At 36.6% G+C, this 25,447-nt stretch overlaps 1 protein-coding gene across 1 annotated transcript; it reads left to right on the top strand.

Moving 5' to 3' along the window:
* Window positions 1-4,679: 4,679 nt before the first annotated feature.
* Window positions 4,680-23,911, top strand: LOC133337868 (E3 ubiquitin-protein ligase lubel). The gene is made up of 19 exons (XM_061546079.1): window positions 4,680-4,880; window positions 10,125-10,197; window positions 10,271-10,490; window positions 10,552-10,688; window positions 11,251-11,403; window positions 11,659-12,000; window positions 12,338-12,625; window positions 12,687-12,972; window positions 13,030-14,040; window positions 14,543-14,790; window positions 14,862-14,957; window positions 16,120-16,407; window positions 16,499-16,588; window positions 16,657-17,158; window positions 17,268-21,862; window positions 22,010-22,276; window positions 22,917-23,222; window positions 23,307-23,458; window positions 23,536-23,911. The coding sequence occupies exons 2-19, from the start codon at window positions 10,132-10,134 to the stop codon at window positions 23,909-23,911; spliced, it is 9,423 nt and encodes a 3,140-aa protein (XP_061402063.1). The 5' UTR covers window positions 4,680-4,880; window positions 10,125-10,131.
* Window positions 23,912-25,447: the final 1,536 nt, after the last annotated feature.

Genomic DNA, 25,447 nt, shown 5'->3' with positions numbered 1-25,447 from the left:
TAATTTACAACAATTACCAAAATGTTTCACTCAAAACAAAGTACACGTGGAGGTGGTGAGAGACAGCTGGAGACAGAGTGCGACAAAGAAAATTGGTAGCAGCCACTATCAACTGTTACATTGATGTTGGTCGACCTCTCACAGAGATCTGCTGGATTTATATCGATAGATTTCTTAGCACACTTATTTTATTACTGGTCCACATTTTAAGTTCAATGTAACTATTGAACCACGTTCTAGTTGTTGTTGTTTTTGTTGCACTCTACTCAATTATACAACATGGCTATGCACATGGCGAACTACAGCAATGCCAAGAACATTTGTCATAATGACACTTGACTGGTCACATAAGACAGCCAACATGGCTGGCAGAAGCTTAGAACGCGTATACGCAAACGAGCATTTGTCTGCAGCGAGCAACAACAGTCCCACAATGTTGCAGCGAAAGCGGTTGCGTCGCTGTGGCAGACCAGAAAACCCGCAATTTAACCGATTATAGTATATTACACTCTATTGTTTATCAATGTTTTTTGTTGTTGTTTATATTTTGCTTTCCTTCTGTTTTCCTGTTGTATGTTTTGTTATTTTGTTGAACAACACACATTTCCTGACATACTCATCATCTGTTCGTTCGTACCACCACCAGTTTGCAAAAGCACACACACAATTTTTAGCCTGAGGCACACCACCAGAGTAAGGTATTTGAAGAGAAGGGCCAGGTGGTGCTTGAATGATTATTGATTTTTACACACCACCGTTGTTGTCGTCGCCGCCGCCACCGCCGACATCGTCTTGTGCAATGGGATTTTGAAAACAAAAAAATAATTCCTTGAACTTCACACTGCCACCATCGAACGGCAATAGCAGAGCTGCAGCGCCGTCAATATTCGTTAATATTTGTTTTTTATTGTATTTTACAAGTATTCTTCGTTGTTATGCTAACATTTCGTTCTTTTTTTCACTCTTCTTTCACTTTCCACTATACAACGAACAGAAAAAAATTCACAGGATATTAAAACTCCATCAAACCAAACTTTATTTCATTTACAAAAAGGCACTTTTTAATCGGAGTTTCGATACTTTTCTCACATTTCTTTTGGTCGGTATTACTTAAGTTAAATTTTATTTTATTCTTTTGTTAAAAATTCTTAATTTCTGCTTCAAAAATCAAAATTTATATTTTTTCTTCTTTTTCCTTGACTCTATTCACAATTTCACTCCGTTGTGTCCGTATAATTTCTAACTACTAAACCTTCGTTTTCCCCAAGCAGCAAAGGAATATAACACTCATACGCAGGGTGGAGCTTTCTCTGTTATTGTCAACAGCCGCAAACAGATGATTTGTTTACATAGCGGGGTTTACAGAGAATGTTCGGCAAGCATAAAAAAGCTTTTTAATGTAACAATTTGCATTTCGTTGACAATGCTATGTTACAGTGGATATGTTTTATAAACGTTACAGTGTATGTTATTTTGAAATAAAAAAAATGTTAAGTACTAAAAGCTGTATAGTATAAATTAAATTCAGGAAGCTTTTAATGCAACATTAAGATGTTTGTTTCTTATTGTTAATAACAATTTAAATAAATTAATATAAAATTTAATTATGCTATGAACTAGAACTGTAATCTAAATTTAATGTGAAAATATAATTAAACTTAAATTTTAATATTAGATTCTGCAGAATTGTCCCAGTTAACGCCGTAGATTTGTTATTCAAAATCTTAAATTTAGTTTCAAAACTTAAATATTTTATTAATAAATAGCGATTTGTTAATAAAATTTGTTTTTAACATACAACAACAAATTAAAATTATTTATAGAAATTTGCTGGGATAACGGTTATTTTCTTACAGCAATATTACCATATTTGGCTTTCTTCTTAAAAGACAGTGGAGCCAAATGATTTCAACAGATTGTATATTCCTGATAAGCGTAAAATTTTTTGTTATGTATCAAAACATAAAATAGAGATTTTTGGCTCTCCTAGAATACTATGGTATATAAATCAGGTATGGTATTTAAATCAGGTCGCGTTTAGTATACTATCCATATAAAGGATCATCCAGAATTGAAGCATGTTTCAGTATCCTTCCAAAACAAAGAAATCCGTAAAGTATCGATCAAACAATTTCAGATTTATGCTCGTTGGATTTACGTTAGAAGCAAAAAAAAATAAGTTTGCTGTTTTGTTTGTTTTTTGTCAGTTGTGAGTTACAGGGTACTAAAAATGGAAGTGAACAAAGAGAAAATTCGGTACATTTCACAGTTTTTCTTTGACAAAGGCGAAAATGCAAGCCAAGCGGCTAAAATTGTGAATGGTGTTCATGGTTCCGATACTGTAACAGTCAATTATGTGCAATTTCGTAGATTTCGTTTCAGGAATTTTTGATGTTAAAGATGCACCTCGCACCACTGGTCGTCGAAAATGTCGATAAAATCTGAGAAATGATAGAAGTTCACCGGCATGTTGGTAGTCGTAATATCACTATTTTAAACCTTTTACAATTAACCAGAAACGGACAGAATTGGTCAACAGGTGAAGTGTCGTGTTCCACCAGGACAACACACCTACATTGACTCACCACAAACTTCGGGAGCTTGGTTGGGAAGTTTTAAGCATTCGCCATACAGTCAGCACTTGGCACCAAGCGATTATCATATTTTTCTTGCATTGCAACATTTCTTTAATGATAAAAAATTATATCTAGGAGGATTGTGAAAATTGACTACGAGGTTGTTTTTCAAATAAAGAGCAGGACTTCTATGAGAGAGGCATTATGAAGTTACTCTTAAAATAGCAAAAAATCTACACCAAAACGGTGCATTTTTGGCCTAAATCGGACATTCCGAAGCATGTTAAATAGAGTCATATAGTTCATATAAAAATTCCCCAACCTAATATTTAGTTTTTTTCCTTATATTTGATCACCCATTTTGGACTCATTTTATTTGATTTTCATAATTTGGTTTCACATTTGCTATTAGTGGCATAGCTCAACAAAACGTGTTCAAAAATAATTTGATTAATTCAACTTTAAAAATTGATCACCGTTTACGGTTCACTCTATTAAATTTTTGTTTTTTCCTTCGGAATAGTAATCAGCGTCCTCGAGACCCTTATATGTGATATTTATTTATTTCCCACTGCTTTAATTATGGCTATGGGATATCTGGCCCATAGTGCACCAGAAAATAATTTACAATGACATAGACTCCACAGTATTTCCCGACATTTTTAAAAACATTTGACACCACACCACATGGTAAAGGTTATAAAAATTTCGTCCCGGTCGAATTTAACGACATTTTTACTTAGACTGGTGTCCAATTTGAACATTTTGGAGTAAGATCAGACAAAACTGATAACCAGGATTTTATAAACGAGAGAAAATGTCCCATTAAAGAGTTACCGAAATTGGCGAAAGAGTGTAGTGGAGTCCTGCTGAAGTCATTATACCCTTCACCACATTGTGGTACATGGTATTAGGCCTTTGTGCACATGTTTGTAACAGGCAAATGGATACATAGTTCCTTTTGACACCACACCACATGCATGTCCGTCCGCCTGTCTGAAAGCAAAGTACAGGTCGCATTTATGATACGAATTGGACAAAATTTGGCATAGCTCATTTTTTTGGCCCAAGGACGTACCCTATTGAAATTGGGAATAATTGGTTCAGACTTACATATAGCTTCCAAATATAGTTTGTCCGATTTTATGTTAATGGTACTTTCCTTACTTTTTTGTTTTTTTTTTCTTATAAAATTTCAATTCAAACATTTGGAATTCAATTCATAAAAAAAAATATTTGTTTTTTTATTTATTTCACTACAATCGAATGATCGTTCTAATAATCGACCCATAAAATTTCAAAATTGTCTACTATAAATCTTTGTAAAGATCAAGAAATTAACTATTTGGCTATAGCTCGTAATTAAAAATCTTAAATCAAAATTGTTTATCGAAAACCACAAAAATAGCTACTATTAAAAATAAATCTCAAACATTGTAAATTTAATTATGCGGGATTTTTAAAATGTCGTCATTCCGGCGCATTGATTAACCAATAAAACAATTTAGCCAAGATGGAGAGAGTGGGGAGCTGTATATACTAGCTAATTGAGGCTAACGAAAAAATCTCAAGAAAAAAATAAGAAAATTGACAAAATAGCGGCATGTTTTTTTCTGATTTGTTTTCAGACAATTTTCACATCTTCATGTTTTCTATTTTGGTAGGCGAAAAAAAATCAAAACAAAACAATTTTGTCTGCGTTCCGTTTTAATTTTAATTTATCATCGCCAACAAGTAACACCCTTCCGCACGGATTTTCTTTTTTTTTTTTGTCCTCTTCTTTACAAGATCATTAGGAAATGAATTGGTTTTTATATTTTCTTTTTTTTCCTTACCAAGAAATTGTCATTCTCCTTTAGGGAAATGTCAACAATGTTTGCTTGGCATTACGAGAATAGAAAGAGATCTCAAATTTTTTTAGTTGCTAAAGAGTGCGTCACCAAGGCTCGATCTACCACAGCCTCCGATGCTTTTTTGTTACACTCTTGACCAAAGTACGTTTGACAAAGGAAATGTGTTCTGCACATCTTCATCGTTGTCGCCGTCTTCTATTTTGGCCCAGAGAATGAGAATACGATTTCAACACTTCTGCCGTACGCGGCGACATTTCAAATGTTCAGTTTGTGAGCAGAAGTTAAACGATATAGACGACGAACAAAATCATATCGACGGTGCGAATAGCAAGAGAAACAAATTGTCTAAAGTCGGACGACAATTCATTTATTTGTGAACGGCACGCGAGTTATGTAAGAAACGCTATTTAGGCCGAAACATTAAAAATAAAATGTACACAATTTCATGAAAGTAAAATAATCAATTTAAATTACAAGAAAATTTCCTAAATAAAAAAAATAATATTCAAATCGATGAAAACGACACCAGCAATAAAAAACGAACAACATACGATAAAGTTAAAAATAATTTAAAAAGAAAATTATATATATTATAATATTTGAATTGCAAAATAAAACCAAAAATCAAAGTAAGAAAAAACGGAAACAGGAAGTGTAAGCAGTGTATTTTTAATTAATAAATATTAAAATGCAAATAAAAAGCAATTTTCAAATAAATTCAAATTTAATATAAAAAGCAAAAAATTTCGAAACAAAAAATCATCTAAAAATAAATTGTGAAAATTTTTGCCTATAAAAGTCTTAAATTTTGCTTTGTGCGCCATTTAAAAATAGTTGTCGATATTTCAAAAATAACACAACAACGTCTCCCTGGGCTTACTTACACTGCCACTAGCCGCACTAGCAGCAACCACATCGTCATCTATCTTAACGTCACCACCACTAGCAGCATCACCGGCAAGCAATCAAGCAGGCAGCCAGCCAACCAACCAGCCTGTTTGCCTGCCTCAGACACCAGTTCTTTCACACACGCCGCCATACATTTGCATTTCTTCGGTTTTGCCGTTTCCTCACAACGGATGCCACTCTGACAATATTTATTTTTGGCCTTTGAAAATAGAACAATATTTGCAATATGGGTCTTTGGATTTTTTGGCCTTACTTAAGAATAAAAACACTCATCAAGATTTTTTAGTTTGGAACTATGAAAAAATACCTTGTTTCGAGTGCATATTTTCTCATCAGAGGACAGATTTCCTTTAGCGAGAGAGGGAGAGAGAGTGCATTTCGTTTTACGGAAGTATAGAAATGAGAGAGAATGAAAATACATGCATTCAGAGAAATGTTATGCATTTATGTTTTAAATGTTGCCGTTTTCCTCTCTATTAAATATTCTCTAAGAGAGTAATAATACATAGAGAAAATAAACAATAGAAGATATGTTTATATGAGGCAGTGTTTCTAAGTCTGTAGAGCGAAAAAATCGTTATATATTGGACAAATTTTGAATTGTTAGAAAAATCATTTAATTTTTGAAAGATTGATAGCAAAAATGATCAAGAAAAATAATAGGAACATTTAATAAAACCATAGGCATCCCTAACGATCATATGCTCTTCGGTACGTCCATTCTCTCCAATATATTGCGTACCATTTGGTCAATTAGGAAATCTAAAATAAATGAACACTAGTTAATATTGGAAACAGAATAAGGTCGAATAAATTGGTCATCTAGTCGATATTTTCCAATTTATATCATCGTTAAAATCCCTCAAATACCTCTATATGACAGATATACCTAAACGTAAAATTTTGGTGATCAATTGTAATTTGTTTAGGAGTTCGAGAACTTGCAACATATCAAAAATTTATGAAGATATTTTCGATGTATTACAAACGGAAAACTTAACAGACGTTTTCTAGATGCACTTCTCCAGACGCACTTGGAAATTAGTTGACTTTTTAATTGATTTACAACACAAGAGAGCTGCTGAAGAAGGCGAAAACAATAAAAATTGTCTTAACAATAAAAAAAAAATCTAATATAAAAATCGGGTGTAAATTGTTCAAATAGTTTCAGTGATCTGCACTATAGACTATAACACCTTAGATATATAAAATATTCCATTAAAACTAAAAATTACTTGATAAATATTATTTTAGACTCAATTTGGAATGATATACACAATTTCGAGTCAATCGGACTGACGTACAAGAAATCAAACGAAATATCTCTGAGGTTTATTTAAATCAAACTTGGCGCATGTCATCTTTTATTCAGTTCGGCAACCTATGCATAATTTCGTGTCAATTGATCAGAAGTATCTCCCTTGGTGGACCATTTACTTGAAATCAGACGAAAATATATATAGGGGAATTATATCTAAATCTGAAGTGATTTACAGAAGTCGCAGTTCTTCATAACGTACAATTTATTTGAAATTTATTAGCAAGAATCTGGTAAAATTTGAAAAGGACGATAAAAAATCGATAATCGTATGAGTGAAATTGTTGTTGAATATTTGAAGTTCAATTTTTCAATTTTTTATGACAGATATAGGTTCGTTTGTTTACAATGGGAAAAATTATCTAAATCTGACTACCGTTGACTATAGGAACCCAAATAACATGAAATCGGCCGAAAATATATATTTACTTCAAATGGTACGAAAATAAATTTGGGAGCTATATCTAAATCTGAACTGATTTCAACAAAGCTTGACATACGTTAGGCTATACCAACTTTAGTACCTTTTCAAAATTGTGTGGCAATCGGCCTTACGTTGGGTATTTAATGCACCGTTTACAGAAAATCGGACGAAACCATATATGGGAGCTATATCTAAATCTGAACCGATTTCAATACAACTTGACTCACGTTATGTTATAGTAAATTCAAAATTTTGTGCCAATCGGCTTAACTTTGGGTCTTTGGTGCACATGCACTTAAAATCGGACAAAACTATATATGGGAGCTATATGTAAATCTGAACGGATTTTTTTCAATTTCAAACTGGGTTCGCCCTTGGGCCAAATAAATGAACTGTGCAAAATTCCATCCAATTCGGATTATAAATGTACTTTGTTTAAAATTCAACATGGACAGAGGAACGAACATGCATCAAAAATGATTCAAGGCATATTCTCAAAAGGAACCATGTGGCTATCTCGTTTTCTTTACAAACATATGCACAAAGACATAATACCCTGTACCATAGTGTGGTGAAGGGTATAAAAAATCGTCTTGTGGTGTTTAGTTTAAAAAAAAAAAACACGAACAAGACGCACAATGACTCTAGATATAAGGAAGATATATTTTACAAAAATATTCTCCATTTAATTTTACTGAACACATGCCACATCAAAAATAACGGCAATAGTCGCAAACAAATATATAAACATTTTCTTCATGAAATGTGGCGAGTATTTCACTCTAGAATCCCAAATCTTGTTACATAGTGTTATTTAAAATCATTTGCCTTGAAAGGCCCTTATTATTTTAAAAACATTTTTTAATTACAAACTTGTCTCTGTAACCATCGTAACCATAAACACCATTCACAATTTTAGCCGCTTGGCTTGCATATTTTTTTTACTGCGAAATGTCACGCTTCCAACGAGCATAAATCTGAAGTTCTTTGATCGATACTCTACGAAAAATCTATCAGTACAGTCACCTGCCGAAAGAATGTATTTCCTTTTCCCCAACCTATTTTTATTTATAAAAGAATAAAACAATTACAAATATTTTACATATATATAATTTTTAGAAATTTTTAAATTTAAGTATTAGATCAATAACCGTGGTAGATTTGCACCCCTCCAAATCAACGCTTTAATTCATTCAAAAATTGAACTATCGTGCAGTTTTTTGTTTTGTGTTAGTCTATACGGATCAGGTCTAGATGTAGGAATAAAAATTATATATCCATAATATATTAAAATCCATGTTTTAAACCACAATAGCAATTTCGTTATAGCTTTCGAATGGATTAAGTGTTTTAAATTATTTTTTCATAGGGATCTTATTTAGGTATTCCCCACCGCCTCTGCAAATTTTTGTAGTAGAAGTCAGCAATCGCGATTAAAACAATGATTATTGCCAGTTAATTTCCAATTTCGACAAGTTTGCATTTTTTCTTCAGATTTGTCCTTTGATTTTCAATATTTTTCAAAACATCAATATATTTTATAAAATCTATACAATAACTTGTTTTTTTATAGAAAATGATTTTTAGTTTCTTATGGCACAGTTACCCTTAGTCTCACATTAAAAAAAACGCCAAGATTACACTACTGATTTTAAGAAACCATTTTACTCTCAGAGAGACGAACTCTCCAACATTTATTATGGAGATCCCTGGTGACGAATGTTTCATCGAATTACTCATACGACATATGTTTCACATGATGTTAAATGAAACGTCTTCCATTTCCAAACACATACATATCTTCAAACTAAAATGAAATCAATAAAATATTTATGTTGGGTTTATTTCGAAATAGTCTCTTCACAACTTCGCTCTCTATCTGTCAGTGTTCTATATTTTCCTTCCTTAGATTTGCACCCCTCCAAATCAACGCTTTAATTCATTCAAAAATTGGACTATCGTGCAGTTTTTTGTTTTGTGTTAGTCTATACGGATCAGGTCTAGATGTAGGAATAAAAATTATATATACATAATATATTAAAATCCATGTTTTAAACCACAATAGCAATTTCGTTATAGCTTTCGAATGGATTAAGTGTTTTAAATTATTTTTTATAGGGATCTTATTTAGGTGTTCTCCAACTCTTCTGCAATGTTTTGGTATAAGGCGATTAAGGCAATGATTATTGCCAGTTAATTTCCAATTTCGACAAGTTTGCATTTTTTTTCTTCTGATTTGTCCTTTGATTTTCAATAATTTTCAAAATATTAATATATTTTATAAAATCTATACAATAACTTGTTTTTTTATAGAAAATTATTTTTAGTTTCTTATGGCACAAATTACCCTTAGTCTCACATTAAAAAAAAAAACGCCAAGATTACACTACTGATTTTAAGAAACCATTTTACTCTCAGAGAGACGAACTCTCCAACATTTATTATGGAGATCCCTGGTGACGAATGTTTCATCGAATTACTCATACGACATATGTTTCACATGATGTTAAATGAAACGTCTTCCATTTCCAAACACATACATATCTTCAAACTAAAATGAAATCAATAAAATATTTATGTTGGGTTTATTTCGAAATAGTCTCTTCACAACTTCGCTCTCTCTCTCTGTCAGTGTTCTATATTTTTCTTCCTTAAATATCGTGTGGCTTTCCAAAAAAAAAGCAAAGAGGTTGTCATCGCCTTTAATGATTTGTTTGTGTGTAAAAAAGAAAACATTTTCAAAGTTTTCTTGCCATATTCTTTGCACATCCCCTCTACCATACACATTTTAATCATCTCAAATTTTATTTCATTTCGCATCTAAGTAGAAGAAGAAGACAAAATATTCATATGCTTTTGAAATATTTTTAAACAATTTGCCTCATTCGTAGCACAGACACCCAATTTAAACGTTGTTGTCTTTTCTTGTAAAGAACGATCGGTTATTTGCCAAATATTTAGCCTTTTCTTGATGGGCGGACAGAAAAAACGTCCCTCTAAACAAATGTGAAATTAATTTTCTGTTGGTTTTAAATTCATTTTAGCACGGAAATGGCCTTACAAGCAAATAATAGAAATTTATTAATGCGCAATGAACGCACTATGCCAGCATGGGTGGTAAGTTATATTTTGCACCTTGAAAATTAAATTCGAAAATGAGTAATAAATAATATTATAATACACCTTTTAGACAGAACAAAGTGATCGTGTGGGTCCCAAACCACCACCGCCTCCTCTAAATTCAGAAAATGGTCATATTAACACAGCACCAGTTAAACAACCAGCATTGCCGCCAAAAACTTCTGCTCAACCTGAACCGGATTATGAAGTTATTGAATTTTCAAATCAACAACAATATTCGAATACCCCAATGAGGCCATCATCGGCTAGTTCTGGTTCGAAGACACCAGGTATGTGTGAGCGATGTAAAATGTTGATGGTAGCATTAAAAATGTGTGCATTTTTTTACAGATACCAAATTGAAATGTACCCTTTGCGGTTCATCAAATCCCTGGGTCATGTGCGAAGAATGCTCGAAACAAATATTCTGTGCATCCTGCGATGACATGTTCCATAAGCATCCAAAACGTAAAAATCATCTGAGGAAGGTAAGTTGAAACTTTGCAACGGAGAAGTTTAAGGTGAAAAGGAAAGGACTATAGGTTTGAATGTATTCTATATGTATAATACCATTCTAAGGCTTTCTACCTATAAAATTGGTGTATCTATAGAAAATCTGCAGTATCTATAGATTTTATTCCTTCCGTATGAAAACACTTTAATATGTTGTAGTTCTTTTTATTTATTGCAGTTTTTCCTGTAAGGATGATGATAATTTGAATGAGAGAAAAAAAAATTAATTACTTAGATATTTTTACAAGTAAATGACCGTTAGCTGGTTTCTACATTAGAAAACTTTAGAATATCTTCTTCCTGAAGCAAATCCATAGACCTCAAATCCGATCCGCAAAAATAGTATCAAAAAAAGTTACTACATTTATATAAGTGTTTTGAAAAGATCTTCAGAGTGTAGTTTACTTATAGAAAATTTTCTGAATTAAAAATTAACCACATTTAGGGAATCTTCTCCTTCTGGTTTTATCCTTGAACCTTCTCTCTGTATAATTTTCAAAAAATATTTTTTACTATTTTTTAAATCTTTTTTTTCAGACATTGGAACAAAGCAACCCACCGCTACCACCCAAACTTCTACCCGGACAACCTGGACCCACACCGCCAGTAGCCCCACCAAGACGTAACAAACGTGGCCTAATGACACCATTAATGCAACGCAAGGATCAGGTACGCTACTGCACGATTTTCTAAACGAGATACATAGCGTATTTGTTGGCTCGTTGACAATAGAAACGTTCGTTATTGAAATAAAAATCTAAATTTTTTGCTTGCCATTACCACTGCCCCTTCTGGCTAAACAAAATTGTAACAGCTTCACAACAACATTCATAATTTTTGAACAACAATTGAAAAATAAACAGCATTTGAAAACCACTTTCTCTCTCTTTCTCTCTAATTGAGTATTACAATTTTGATTTTGTATTTCGATTTCTTTTAAATCAGGCAAATTCCAACCCGATTCCGGCGGTACCGCCTTCACCCACACCCTCCATGAAAAATGCCTCCTGGCACGAACGGGTCGGCTCTCTGAAACGTGGCTTGAGCATTCTGAATCGTCCACTGCCGGAAACACCAAAAACACCCACCACTCCCAGTGAATCGTCACGCTGTACTACGCCTAAATCGGTATTTGACAATATACAACGACCGCCCTCGGTCGTCTTGGAGAAGATAAAGAACAAAGCAAATGCCACACTAGATCGCATGCAGATGTTGCAGCAACGCTACCGTCAACAGAAAGAGCAGATGGAAAGAGATCGCAATGGTTATAGCAGCGAGCAACAGGTAAACAATCAATAGGAAAGCTAATTTCTCTCTCTCTAGCTATTCTCACTCTCTGTTTGAGAGCGAGAAATTGCGATCTGTTTTTCTTCTTTTTTCATCTTGAGAATATCTTCCTGACATTTCCTCTCTCATTGAAATTCATAACAATTTGTTTCCCCCATTGTGTTTTCTCCCACACCCCGACCTCACCCACACAAATAATTATTGTTCGTGGCGTCTCTATATGGTGTTTATGGCCTCCTTTGTGTGTGTGTTTTGGGTCCACTGTGATGTTTGGTAATGGAATGTACCCATCACGTCTTGTGTCGTCGTCAATCTCTCTGAACCATCCAATCAGAATCACAATGCGTTTGATCAGTGGTCTAGCATTTCACCATCGCCATCACATTTTCGTTCTGGCAGCATGTCATCTGGTATCAACTCATCTCATCTTGATCTAACGGACGATTCAAGTTTCAATTTGTTCCACCAGCGCCAATTGGCCCTGCATCATCACAAGCTGGCTGCCCAGAGGGCAAATCAATTGGGTCAACGTGGCATGTCCTCGTCAGTGTTCAATTTGAATCAGTCGCCGCGTAAGGCACCGGTTATGAATAATGGCTGGCCCAATAATCCAATGCAACAGGTGAGCTACAAGCAATTATTTTCGATGAAAAATAATGCAAATAATCTTCCTTTTCCCATAGGCCCAATCCATGGCTCAATTGAACTGTGCCAACTGCAGTCACTCCCAACAAGGTAATTGGGGCCACACACATCCCATGGCCATGCACAATGACCCTTGGAGCAATCAACTTAGTTCTCAGCAACATTTAAATCGCTCAAATCTGTCATTGAATGTTTCGGCCGGTTATATGATGCCGCCACAGCACAGTGGCATGTATCCACCACCAGTTTTTATGAATCAGAGGGGCATGGTGGGTCAGATGTTTGCCCAGCCCTATATGCAGGGAATGCCGGTTATGAATCCAGGTGAGAACCACACACAAATATCAATTTCATAATAACTAATTTCCCTTCCCATTTCAGGTTTGGTTGGCATGCCTCCCTCTGCCTCTAGGGCTGCATCACGAGCTGGCTCTCGTATGGCCTCTCCAGCCTTAAGCCGTAAATCGGTCACTTTGCGGCGAAAACAACGTGCAAGTTATCACAACGACGAAGCCACCGATGATGAAGATTCCGATGAAGATGATCGTCGTTCTATGGTTTCGAATCGTTCGACTATGTCCAGGACAAGACAACGACGTATGTCCAGTGCATCACAAATCCAGTTGGAAGACGATTTGGATTCTGGTCAGCAAAGGTCACGGGTACGCAGTCAACGCAGAGATTCTGTGGCGAAGTCCGTGCACAATGATTGGGCACCGGGTAGAAAAATATCCACCAGCAACAATCGTTCCGGTGACTCAGGATTCAATAGTCCAAGACAAAAACCAGCACCAAATCGAATATATTCGGATTTAGATTCAGAGGGTTCGGGTACACGAGCCTTGGTTCAAGCTAAAATTGAACAGAAACTCAAAGAAGAATCCCTAAAACAGCAAAAACAAACAAAATCGAAACGTCGAAGTGAATCACCTCCCAAACCGAAACAATCGATGGCCGTTCAAACGCCTGTGGGTCATGCCAAGAAAAAAGAAGAAAAACTGCCGGAGAAAACGGTTACAGAAAGTGAATCGGAAGAAGTAGAAGAAGAGGAGGAGGAAGAAGAAGTGGAAGAGGAAGTTGAAGAGCAACAAGAACCCGTGGTGGAAAATGTAGAAGAAACAAATACCGAAAATGTCCATGAAAATGGTGAGGTAAATGGAACTGAACCAGAACCACCTTTGTTGGATGACGATGCTGTGTCATTGGGACCACCACCCTCTACTCCAGACCAAGAATGGGAATGTGAATTTTGTACATTCGTCAATGAGCCAAATATTAAAATTTGCACCATTTGTTGTAAAACCCCGAGCAAGCCACCCAAATTGGTAACCAAATCCGTATCACCACCTAAACAAGTTCAGTCGGTTAAAACAACAAAGGAGCAAAAAAGCGGTACCACCACAACAACAACATCTTCATCAGCATCAACATCTACTGAAAAGGCGAAATCCATACTCGCCAAGAATACATCGACAACTTCATCTACAACAACAGTTAATAACGAAGCAGCAACAACAACAGAAACCTCCTCCCAGAACTCCACCAATACACTGAAAAAGAAAGGTAGGCCAAGGAGAATCTCATTTTTGGAAGGAACAAAATTTAGCTAAGACAAAAACCACCAACCGCACCCACACATCCCATAAGCATCTCTCACTTTTGTTTTGTCGTCTTCGCCTTCTTCAGCTCCTTACTGACCCAATAATAATTATGATCTTCATTAGTTTTAGTAACATTTTTTATATACGTACATATATTGTAATACACCAGTTACAACAACAACAAAATTAACAATATTTAACAACAACAAAATACACCATACCCTTGAAACACAATTGACGTTGTTTTATTAATTCCCCCTTTCTTGTTTTGTGTATTCGACTCGATGTTGTAGAATCTGTGGAAGATATATGGGCGGCATTGGATGAAAATATACAGGCCACAGCCAATGAAGTGTCACGCAAAGCTGAAACCGCCTCATCTGCGCCATCAGCAAAGAAAACCTCCACCAAGGTATCGACGGCTTGTGGCCCGTCCAGGCGTAGCAAATCGGCCAGCGTTGAAAGTCAAGTAGAGGAGTCACGCAAATCTCAGGCCAGAGAAATTGGCACTTCGCCACCACCTCAAACCATTTCGACCCAAGTAGGTTTTCTCATGCCCTTTTTGCCGGGTTAGATTCCTTTATTATTAAAATTCCTGACTTTTTTTCCTAGACTTATGAAACTTTGCCCTTACGAAAAATGGCTGATAAGGAAGAAACTCCTCCTGCAAAACCTTTGATGACCAATGGTATTCATGATGCAATACAGGTGAGTATTTTTATTGCTGAATGTGGGATGATAAGGTGGATCTTTGACTTTTGGCATAATTTTGAATTCAGGAGAAGGTTCTCATTTCATTAGATAGTAATTGATTGGAATTTTAGAGATTTAGAAAACTACGGATATTCTAAACCCCATAAAAGTTATAAATGGTCTACAAGGCTCCTAATAAAATAGGAAAAATGGAAGTTGTCAATAAATAACATATATTTCTAAGGTCTCATATAGAATTAAGGTTTCTTGTAGACCAAGAACATCCCACAAGTCTTCTACAGATTAAATATTTTCAGAGTTACACGATTTGCCTGGGTTCTTCAAAAGAAAAGAGGCTTCCAGAAGTATAAGGAATACAATCTATATTTCAGAGGCTTTTATGGTCCTTCCAAGAGTTTAATACAGATCGAAGATCTTTCAGAGATCTCCTGTAGACATCAGAGCACCTAAATGTCATATATAGGATACCTATAATTTTATCTGAATAAAATATCTTCCATAGTTCTTATATATGTCCGTAAGACACCTAATAAAGTAGGTAAAAAATTGGATGTTGTCAATAGATAAATTATATTTCTGAAGTCTCATATAGAATTGAGGACCTCTAAATGAACATATCGCAAGTCTTCTATAGATTAAAGATTTTTCAGAGTTAGAAGATTTGCCTCTGTTCTTCAAAAGAACAGAGACCTTCCAGAATTATTTGGAATACAAGATATATATTTGTGAGTCCTTCTGAGGTTCTTCCAAGAGTTTAATACAAATCGAAGACCTTTCAGAGATCCCCTATAGACATCATATCATCTAAATGTCTTATATATAGAATACCCTTAGTTTTATCTGAATGAAATACTTTCCACAGGGGTTTTATAAGACCTTTATACATAGACTAAAAAGCAGCCATGCTGTGGCTACCGTAATAACCTTTTTTTCTTTTCATCAGTCGTTTTTAATGATGAATTCTCAGTTGCGCTCAAACAGACTTACTCTCAATTTAGTTATGCCCAGCACTGCTGCACGGACTTCTACAGATAATTTTTTTTTCATCCAGAATACATTTTTTGCAAAATCACATATACATATCCCCCATTTTATTTGTATATTTACTATCATTCATCATTTTCATTTCTATATCCTATATTATTTTCTTTAGCAGACAAACAATTTCCCCAATACAACCAAAATTCATGATTTGAAATCATTTGAGAACGAAGTTCTGCACAATATACACAACATCTCCCACATTGCCTCCACACCGTATCAGCATTTTCAAAATAATCAAAATCCACAATCCTATTATCCCAATCATGAGCGTTATCAACGGTATCGCAGTAACAATGATTTACGTATGGATGATGCTATGTCCATGGACTTTGAGGCATATCATGGAGGTGGCATGGGAAGGCGACATCCCTCCATCAGCGAACTGCAGCTATTGCAAAGAGTAAATATACCCCCCAAAACCACACACTCTCAAACATATCCTTGAAATCCCCACTAATCCTTTGTTATCATTTTCATTTACTCCCACACAGGCATCATCACAAATGCATTCTCCCCTCACCGGCAGTAGTTATGATTTGTCATCATCATCGTTTCGTCACAGCGGCATGGATCATCATAAAGTATAGCCGAGCTGCATCTAAATGATCTTTAAACTGATTCTAATATCTATCCTTTTACTAATCTCTAGGAATCCGATTTATTAAAATACACCACCGAGGAATTAAATGCTGCCCTGAAATACTGTGGACCCGATATGCATCCCCTGGTTTGGCTGCGAGACAATTGGCCCAAACTAATACAAACCGTACAGAGTTTGGCAACCAAATATGGCCAAGAACGTGCCGAAAACACCATTGGTACCATTTCCCAAATGGAAGCCCGTGAAGCCTTACGCCTGCATACCGGTAACATTTGGCAAGCTGTTTCCGAATGTATCGAACAACGTCAGCGCAAATATCGTGAAATATCCAGCAAGGGAAATTTCTCGCGTGAAGATGTGGTCACAGCTCTGACCACCCATCAGGGCAATGTGGAAATGGCTTTAATGGATTTGGGCCGCACTCAACTAAAGCCATTTCTAATGCGCATCTGGGGTTCACCAGGTGGCGTTGAAAACGAAAGTGGTGCCATGATCATTCCGCCCTCGCACCACAACAACAACGAATCATCAGCGTATGGCATGGACAAAGGTTAGCTAAACCTACGGCAAAGGCCACAGCTCTCTTCTCTACTTTGTTTCTACTCGCCCATCATTTGCTCATAACGATTTTTCGTTCTTTTCCTTTTTCTCATTTTTAGACATTCATAACTTTCTCAGTGCCAATGCTTCCGATTGCATGCAAATACCCAATGCGAATGGAGCTTTTCCATCACCCAATACCAATACCGCCAACACCAGCCAAGCACCACCCTCCCCATTCGATCTACCCGAATCAATAATGAATGCCTATGAACCACACCATAATCTGCCCGATAACACTTCCACATACAGCAGCAATGCCAGTATGAAAGACTATGCCGCCAGCCCCCTACCACCTCCACCGCCGCCCATCGATGATGCCATTCTCAATAACAAAAGTATGCTAAAAGATTTGGAATCACTAATCGGCAGCATGGAACAGAATCAACAAAAGCAAAACGAACAAGTGCTCAGATCCATCAAAGACATGATTGACAATATGAAACAGAACCGATCGGACGTGGCGGACTTTGAAGATCCCGAGGACATGCGCATACTAACCAAAAGTCCCATTAACACATCCAAATTTAAGCAGCAGCAGAAATCCTCTCCCGAGAAGAATGGCATGGAAAATGAGGCAGACGTCAAGAATTTTGTATGGCAGCATATCCAGGAGATTGTTCCGAATTTGGTACAACAGGTCGAAATGGAATTAATGGAAGATACAGAGGTCACAACAAAATTGGAAATACCAAACGAATCTCAAGGAGCAGAAGAAGTTGTGGATGACATTGAAGCCACACCACTTCCACCACCGCCACCACCAATAGATCAAGATGAATTCCTAATGGAGGAGGTAATAAAACCGAATCTGAGAAATGCTTCGATTCGGGAGGAACTACCACCAGAGTATGTGTACACCGCCGAGATAGCTACTTTCCAGATGGCCTTTGACAAGGCATTGCAAAGGGAACATCAACAACAATTTAAATTTGATTCTATGGCGGATGCTTCTAGAGAGGTTTATAAAATGTACCGGGCACCAGAAGCTCCACCGGCCATTGAGGAAGAAACTCGACCGGAAAGTGTGGTGAAAAATATCCCAGTAACTATTCATGAATTGGCAAGTGAGTCTGCAGAATCATCACTTCCAACAACAATTGAGGATTTGCCATTACCGCCATTGGTGGAAAGGGTGGTAAAGACACCTGAAGTTCCAGTAGAGGAGGTAAAAGTTGAAGAATCCGAAAAAGCTATGCCGAGTTATATTCCAGTAATGGAGTCTTTGAGTACTCCCGCAGCAACAACAGCATCAGAAGTTGTAGAGCCCTTGCCTACAACTTCGACAGTTATAGGAACTGAAGTTCTAGAAGAGAAGTCGAATAGTGAAGTACCATTAGAATCAGCTACTGAAAACATTGAACTTCCCGCAATGCCAACATCGAGGGAACACCAAGACCATTCAACCGCCCAGTTGTACACTCCAACCGAAGTTCTAAAAGAAAAAATTGAAAATGCAAAAACTGAAAATAATGAGCAAGCCGATCAAACATCAAGTGCCTCTAATGAAGTTTCAGAACCCAGAATAAGTCCAGTAGAAGAGACTGAAACTTCATCAGCATCCCTTCTCTCTGTACCGGCTCAAGAGTCTACTCAAAATTTGAATGAGGAAATTTCAGCCGAGGGAACCATAGAATCCATTACTCAAGCTGATAATGAAACATCAAAGGGCACCTCTGGTGACATTCAAGAAGAATCTGTGGAATTGGAAATCGATGAAGCCGAGGAAAGTCATATGACTATCGAAAATAACATCTCGGTTTCCGTAACACCGAATGATGACACTTTAAGTTATAAATCAACAAGAAGCTCTATGGAGCCAGCAGAAACAATTGTAGCTGTTGATGAAGTCTTACCATCGTCATACACAATAACACCCTCGTTAAATAGGGAGACAACACAACCTTCAAACGCCAGTGAAGCAATTACTGAATCAAATTCCTCCAGTAACGTAATTGAGGCCCAATTACAGGGTACTGACCAATCCTTAACTAAAAATACGATGGAAATCACTCCTAGTGGATCCCAGTCAACAGAATCTTCTCCAAGTATTACAGTCCAAAATCAAACCGATAATGAAGTTTCCGTCATGGAGTCCACGGAGAAACCCATTGAATCTGAGGCAACAGCTGCACCACAAAGTCAAAGTTCTGGAACTGAAATGAGGCAACAAGCTTCAGATCGAAATGAAACCACAGTTTCCACCTCGGAGATCACTGGTCAAACCGTGGAATCTGAAACAAATATGACATCGCAAAGTCCAAACTCTACCACTGAAGAAATACCTCCTGTGGTCGAAACCCCAACCGAGACTGCGGTTTCTAACATCACAGAATCTGCAACAAACATGGCATCCCAAAATCAAGGCTCGGAATCGGAAATAAAACAACCGGCCGTAGCTAAAAATGCTAGAAGAGTATCCAAAATTCCGGTGCGTAGAACTGCAAGTAATGCCAGTCTAATTTTAACACCAACAACAACAACTTCAAAAACTTCATCCCAAAATGCACAACCCGAAAAAGAGACTCCAAGGCCAACTTCTGCTTTACCTAAAGATGAAACTCCACAACAAGAATCTCCAAGTAATGACATCCTCAACGATGCTGATGCCAATGATGCTGAAGAAGATTCCGAAGATGAACTTTATAGTCTGGCAAGTGATTCATCTCTAAACGATATAGACTCCCGAACATATGTCCAATCACCCACCGATACGGAATCACGTTTCGATGATGTGCAATCTCCCACCAGTACCAATGAAATGTTTCTCATGATCCAACATGACAATGGTGAGACATCAATGGAAGAGAGTACGGTGGTACCATCTACCAGCAGCTCTACAGTACATTCGGCAATTAGCTTTTCGTCGGGTCTCAAATCACCACCCAGTGAATTTATACCCTCCGGAGATCCCAGTAAGCAAAATCTCTCCGAATTGGTAAAGGATACCCAGAGGCTAATCAAACAAATGAGAGAGGAAATCAATATGGATGACTTTGAATCTTCCACGGATGAGGATGATTATACCGATGAGTACAGTGATGACTATGATGATGATGGCGAAGAAGAGGAAGAAATCGAAGAGGAATATGAGGAGGAAGAGGAGGAACTTGAGGATTTGGATGAAGAAGACGACGACGAAGATGCTGAAGATGAAGAGGGCCAATGGGAAGATCAACCCGAAGAATTTAATGAAATAATTGGTGATGCAACTGTGGATGCTGCCGAAGAGGAGGATGAGAATGTGCAGGACATAGCAAGTAATATAAATAATACATCTGAACAAATTCACAATGAGCCAGAGCATATCCATGACAATGCATCACAGTCACCCGAACATAATTTGTCATCCTCACCATCAGCATCACCCACATCTGAGCACTTAATTCTTCAAACTTCAAGCGATTCTAATCAAACTCAATCTTCAAATATTTCCATTTCTAATAATGAAACTATGGCTTATTTGGAAACGGAAAATCAAATACCCGAAATTCCAGTTGAGGCTGTTCTCACAAATAGACGCACAGAGGAAAGTGCCACAATGGAGGAGGCCACTGAGGACAACTCAACATCAGCTGGTGGTATAACCATTGAAACTGAATCCATGCCTCTGACAATTAACAACGTTTTGGAAAGCGAAAATTCATTACCTGAAATGGCAACGGAAATTGTGCTGGCTCCAGTTACAGAAATGTTGCCACCACAAATAGAAAACTATATACCCGAATTACCGGCCGAAATAGTTTTGTCTACAGAAAACACCACATCCTCCAAGGAAGCTATTAACACAACTACTACTAATGATTCATCTTTGTCACAAGTCACCACTTCATCCCCATCTCCTTCATTGAGTAAAGATCATGAATTACCATCTACATCTGGTACTACGGCAACTGCAAGAGAGACACCCGCCAAGGGCAAAGAATCGAAGTTGACAAAATTAAAATCTATAGAGGATGATGACGATAGTAGACCATCAACCAGCAAACAAACTGCCAAACCGAAAACCACAACAACAACAAACAAAAAGAAAGAGGATGCGAAAACGACCACCAAGAAACAGGCAACTGCTAGTAAAATACCCAAACCCAACAATAGCCAAAGGGATCAGAAGCCCAAAACAAACAATGAACCCGTTAAAGAAACAAATACCAAATCAAAGGATCCTCCAAAGACCACAACTGGCAACTTAAGAAGTAAAACCGAACCAAAAATGATTTTACCCACACGCTCAAAATCATTTTCGGGACCACCAACACCCATAGTCTTGACATCGGTGAAGACAATAACGCAACGCTTCCAAACACAACAAAAATCCAACAATAATAAACCCCAATTAAAAGGGCCCACCACAATTGCAAGAAAACCTTCGATTACCGAAGCCATTAATCGGCTGACAAGACCGAACTCCGGTATCACCAGCAGCAGCACCACCACCACAGAATTGCCCAGTACGAGTTCTTTGTTCAAAACTCGAACAACACCTCGTATACCGAAAAAGAAATATCATGAAACCTGTTTTTCCGATGATGATTATGAGAGTACATCAACCGAGGAAGAACCCGAACCGATTGAGATAAGGCAGCGTAAAATGAGTGTACCGGTATTTAGGGCATATCCAAGTGTTCAGGAACCTGAAGATGTCAATACAGAGGTAAGTAGTGGGTATTGTTATAATCAATGTTCGTATCTAGATAGATAGGACTAATGTCCTGTTTTACATAGCCTCCTGGCCGATTTTAGGTTCTTGTTTTCTTTTCAAATTAAAGATCAAATAATGAAATCATTCTTATTTTATCAGGAACTGGTGGATAAATTCATGAAAGAAGAACTGGTGAATACCATAGCAGAGGCCCAAATTGCAGCTGCTCTAGTAAGCATGAAATTCCAGAAGGATGTCTCAATATGGGCCGCCAAAGAATGCAGTGATTTGGAACATGCCATAGCATTGCTCAAACAAGACTGTGAACTATGCAGCGGAACGTATGCGCTCAACGAAATCGTATCGATGCTCAAGTGTACCCACAAATGCTGCAAACAATGCGCCAAAACTTATTTCACCGTACAGGTATGTAATGGGCAGATGATTAATAGAGGGGAAGAGGATCGATCTATACCCTGTGCAGAAAATTTCAATTTTTTAATAATTTTCGGGAAATTCCAAAAAATTATGAAAGAGGAGCTAAAAATAGGAAACAGGTGTGTCGGCTATTTGAATATTTACATCGGGAGGTAACCTAAAAAGGCGTGGCAGTATTTTCCATTTTCACGAAAATATTCGGATAAAGATTTCTCCTTGCATTTTAGGTATATGTTGTCTTTGGCAATATTACTCATAAAAATGTAAGAAATATGTTTGTCTAATACGTTTACACTCAGTTCGCCATTTAGTTTTAAGTCTCAGAATAAACGTCAAAAATCTTAAAAATATGAAAACTCATTTTAGGGTTAAAACCGATCTTATTCCGAGTTCGCACCAATTTCCCCCACTAGATGTCGTTCTAGAAGGCCGGTATAAAAGACAAAAATATTCTCCATTAATTTTTATCATAAGTCACTGAACAAGAGAAATCGAAAGAAAAGATAATATACACCGAATATATATATTTAGGACAAACAATTCAAAAAATTCGAAAAATATGTACTCAACTGAGAAGAACGAGTATACCTACACAACTCTCTTTTTATTATCTTCTCCCTTTTTGTAGATAACCGAACGCAGTATTAACGATTGTAATTGTCCATTCTGCAAATTACCCGAATTGCACAATCAAAGCGAACACGAAGATGATAATTTGGAATATTTCTCCAATTTGGATATCTTCTTGAAAAATATTGTCGAACCTGAGGTGCATGAACTATTCCAGCGTAAACTGAGAGATCGTACTCTGCTCAAAGATCCCAATTTTAAATGGTGTGTTCAGTGTTCGTCGGGTTTCTTTGCAAGACCCAAACAAAAGAGATTAATTTGTCCCGATTGCGGTTCGGTGACATGTGCTTCGTGCAGGAAAACAGTAAGTCCTGGACCATTAAATTTATATTTATAAATTATAGAATAACTATATTTTTATAATTTAAAATTGTTATTTTTTGTTTAGTGGCAAAAACAACACGAAGGCATTTCCTGTGAAAAATTCTTAGAATGGGAACTGGCCAATGATCCCGCCGTCCAAGCCTTGGGTGTCAAGGAGCATTTAGATCAGAATGGTATTGATTGTCCAAAGTGTAAATTTAGATATTCTCTTGCCCGGTAAGTCTCCGTTCATAACATTCCTGCTCTTCCCTATAAAATTCCTCTCTGAATTTCTCACAAATTTTATTTTACAGAGGAGGTTGCATGCATTTCACCTGCACCCAATGCAAATATGAATTTTGCTATGGCTGTGCCAAACCATTTATGATGGGTGCCAAATGTAACATTTCACCGTATTGCGCCAAGCTTGGCCTTCACGCCCATCATCCCCGCAATTGTCTCTTCTATTTAAGAGATAAATTACCCGTACAGCTACAAATTCTATTGAAAAATAATGGTGTGGACTTTGAGGTGGATCCCATCGAAACAAATGATGATAGCATCCCGGGTTCATCACAAAAACAACCACTCCTCTGTCCCATTCCCATACAAAAAGAGACACCAAATGGTTTGGTGGATACCAAATGTAATAGTGATGTGCCCGATAAACATGCTGGAATGTGTCGGTAAGTAGTGATGTGACAACTCTCGGGGTAGCGAAAATTACTTCTATGGAACAAAACTCCTCAAATATCACACAAGACCAAATGATTTTTTTGAGAAATTGGAAAGCTCACTACAATTACTCTTACTTCTAAATTCAAGTTATCTTTTGTGATACTTTTTAAAACTTACTCCCTTATCCTCTTTGTAGGACCCACTACGTTGAATATCTAACAGCTAAGGTGGCCAAGGCCAAAATTGATCCTCTGCCCATTTTCGATTTGACTGATTGTGTTCAAGAACTACGGCGTCGTGGCATACCACTGCCGGAACGTGGTCCTTGGGATACAGATGAAATCTACAAGAATATGTGTGCTGAGGTAGGTCGATTTTTTTTTCTCACTTTAAATAAAAACAAATTATTCACAAGTTTCTTTCATTTAACAGGTCATACAGAAAAATATACCGCTGGAAACGAATTAGATTTGTTCGAATACAAGGACTGCTTCATCATTACATACACGCATACATATATTATTTTTGTTTTATATAATTCACATATACACACATATACTTGTATATCATTTATAGTCGCATTCATCAATTTCATGTTTCATTATTTGTTTGTGTCCAATTATTTATTAATAATTATAACACAATTTGCATTAACTTATATACAATTCGATAAATAAAAAAAATAAATAAAGTAAAACTTACCAAAAAAGTGATCGGAATTAATGTTGATTTTGAAAAGTTCGCTTCATACGTTTTTAAAACGTGGGATGCCCAGAATTGTTCGTTTTTGTAAGGTACCTGAAATGATTCATGATATAGGTTTTGTAAAAATTTCGAAAGACCGGAGACTCCATAAAAAAGGCAATAAGTCCATATTTTACAGTTTTACAGGAGAGGCAAAATATTGGACTTTACGCCTTTTCTCATCTCTACAAATTAGCAAATTTTTACTTATTAAACATGTGTGTATCAAATTCTCGCGAAATTCTTGATCAGAAAAAAATTTTATGTCGATTTAGACATGATTGCAAAATTTCGATATATCGATCTACATTTTGGTGTAGCCCCAATATAACAGTAGTCCCAACCATGTGAGAATTTTTGGTACGTTTTCAATCGAATTGGGTGTAATTTGCTATTTTGGGTTCTCATCCAGTAATTATCCTACCAGTAATTATTAGCATCGGTCCACTTTCTAGGGTGACCCACCATAAAACGGTATATATTCAGTATTTTGGGAAGTATTGCACGTTGCTATTTTTTATTTTGAGTTATCATTGTTTCGGGACAAGCCCAATATTTCGATGTACCCCGTTTTTGCGGTATTTTAAGGATTTAGGCACTTTTTTAAAACAACTTGGATATAATTTGATAAATTGGGATCTCATAAGTTGTCAAATCTTTCAACTGAAATTTTACTATGGCATAGCCGAACAATGATAGGTATGTACTAACATTGATCGGAACATTGTCGTAGTATAGGCTATAAAATGTTCGACCCGTTTTTACTTGTTTTCTGTTAAATTTTGACCACAACGAGTATCAAAT

The sequence above is a fragment of the Musca vetustissima genome, unplaced genomic scaffold (assembly GCF_032173495.1).
Source record: "Musca vetustissima isolate MV318-11 ecotype Yass unplaced genomic scaffold, APGP_CSIRO_Mvet_v1 utg320, whole genome shotgun sequence".
NCBI classification, from domain to species: domain Eukaryota; kingdom Metazoa; phylum Arthropoda; class Insecta; order Diptera; family Muscidae; genus Musca; species Musca vetustissima.
This window is presented reverse-complemented; position numbering and strand designations above follow the sequence as displayed.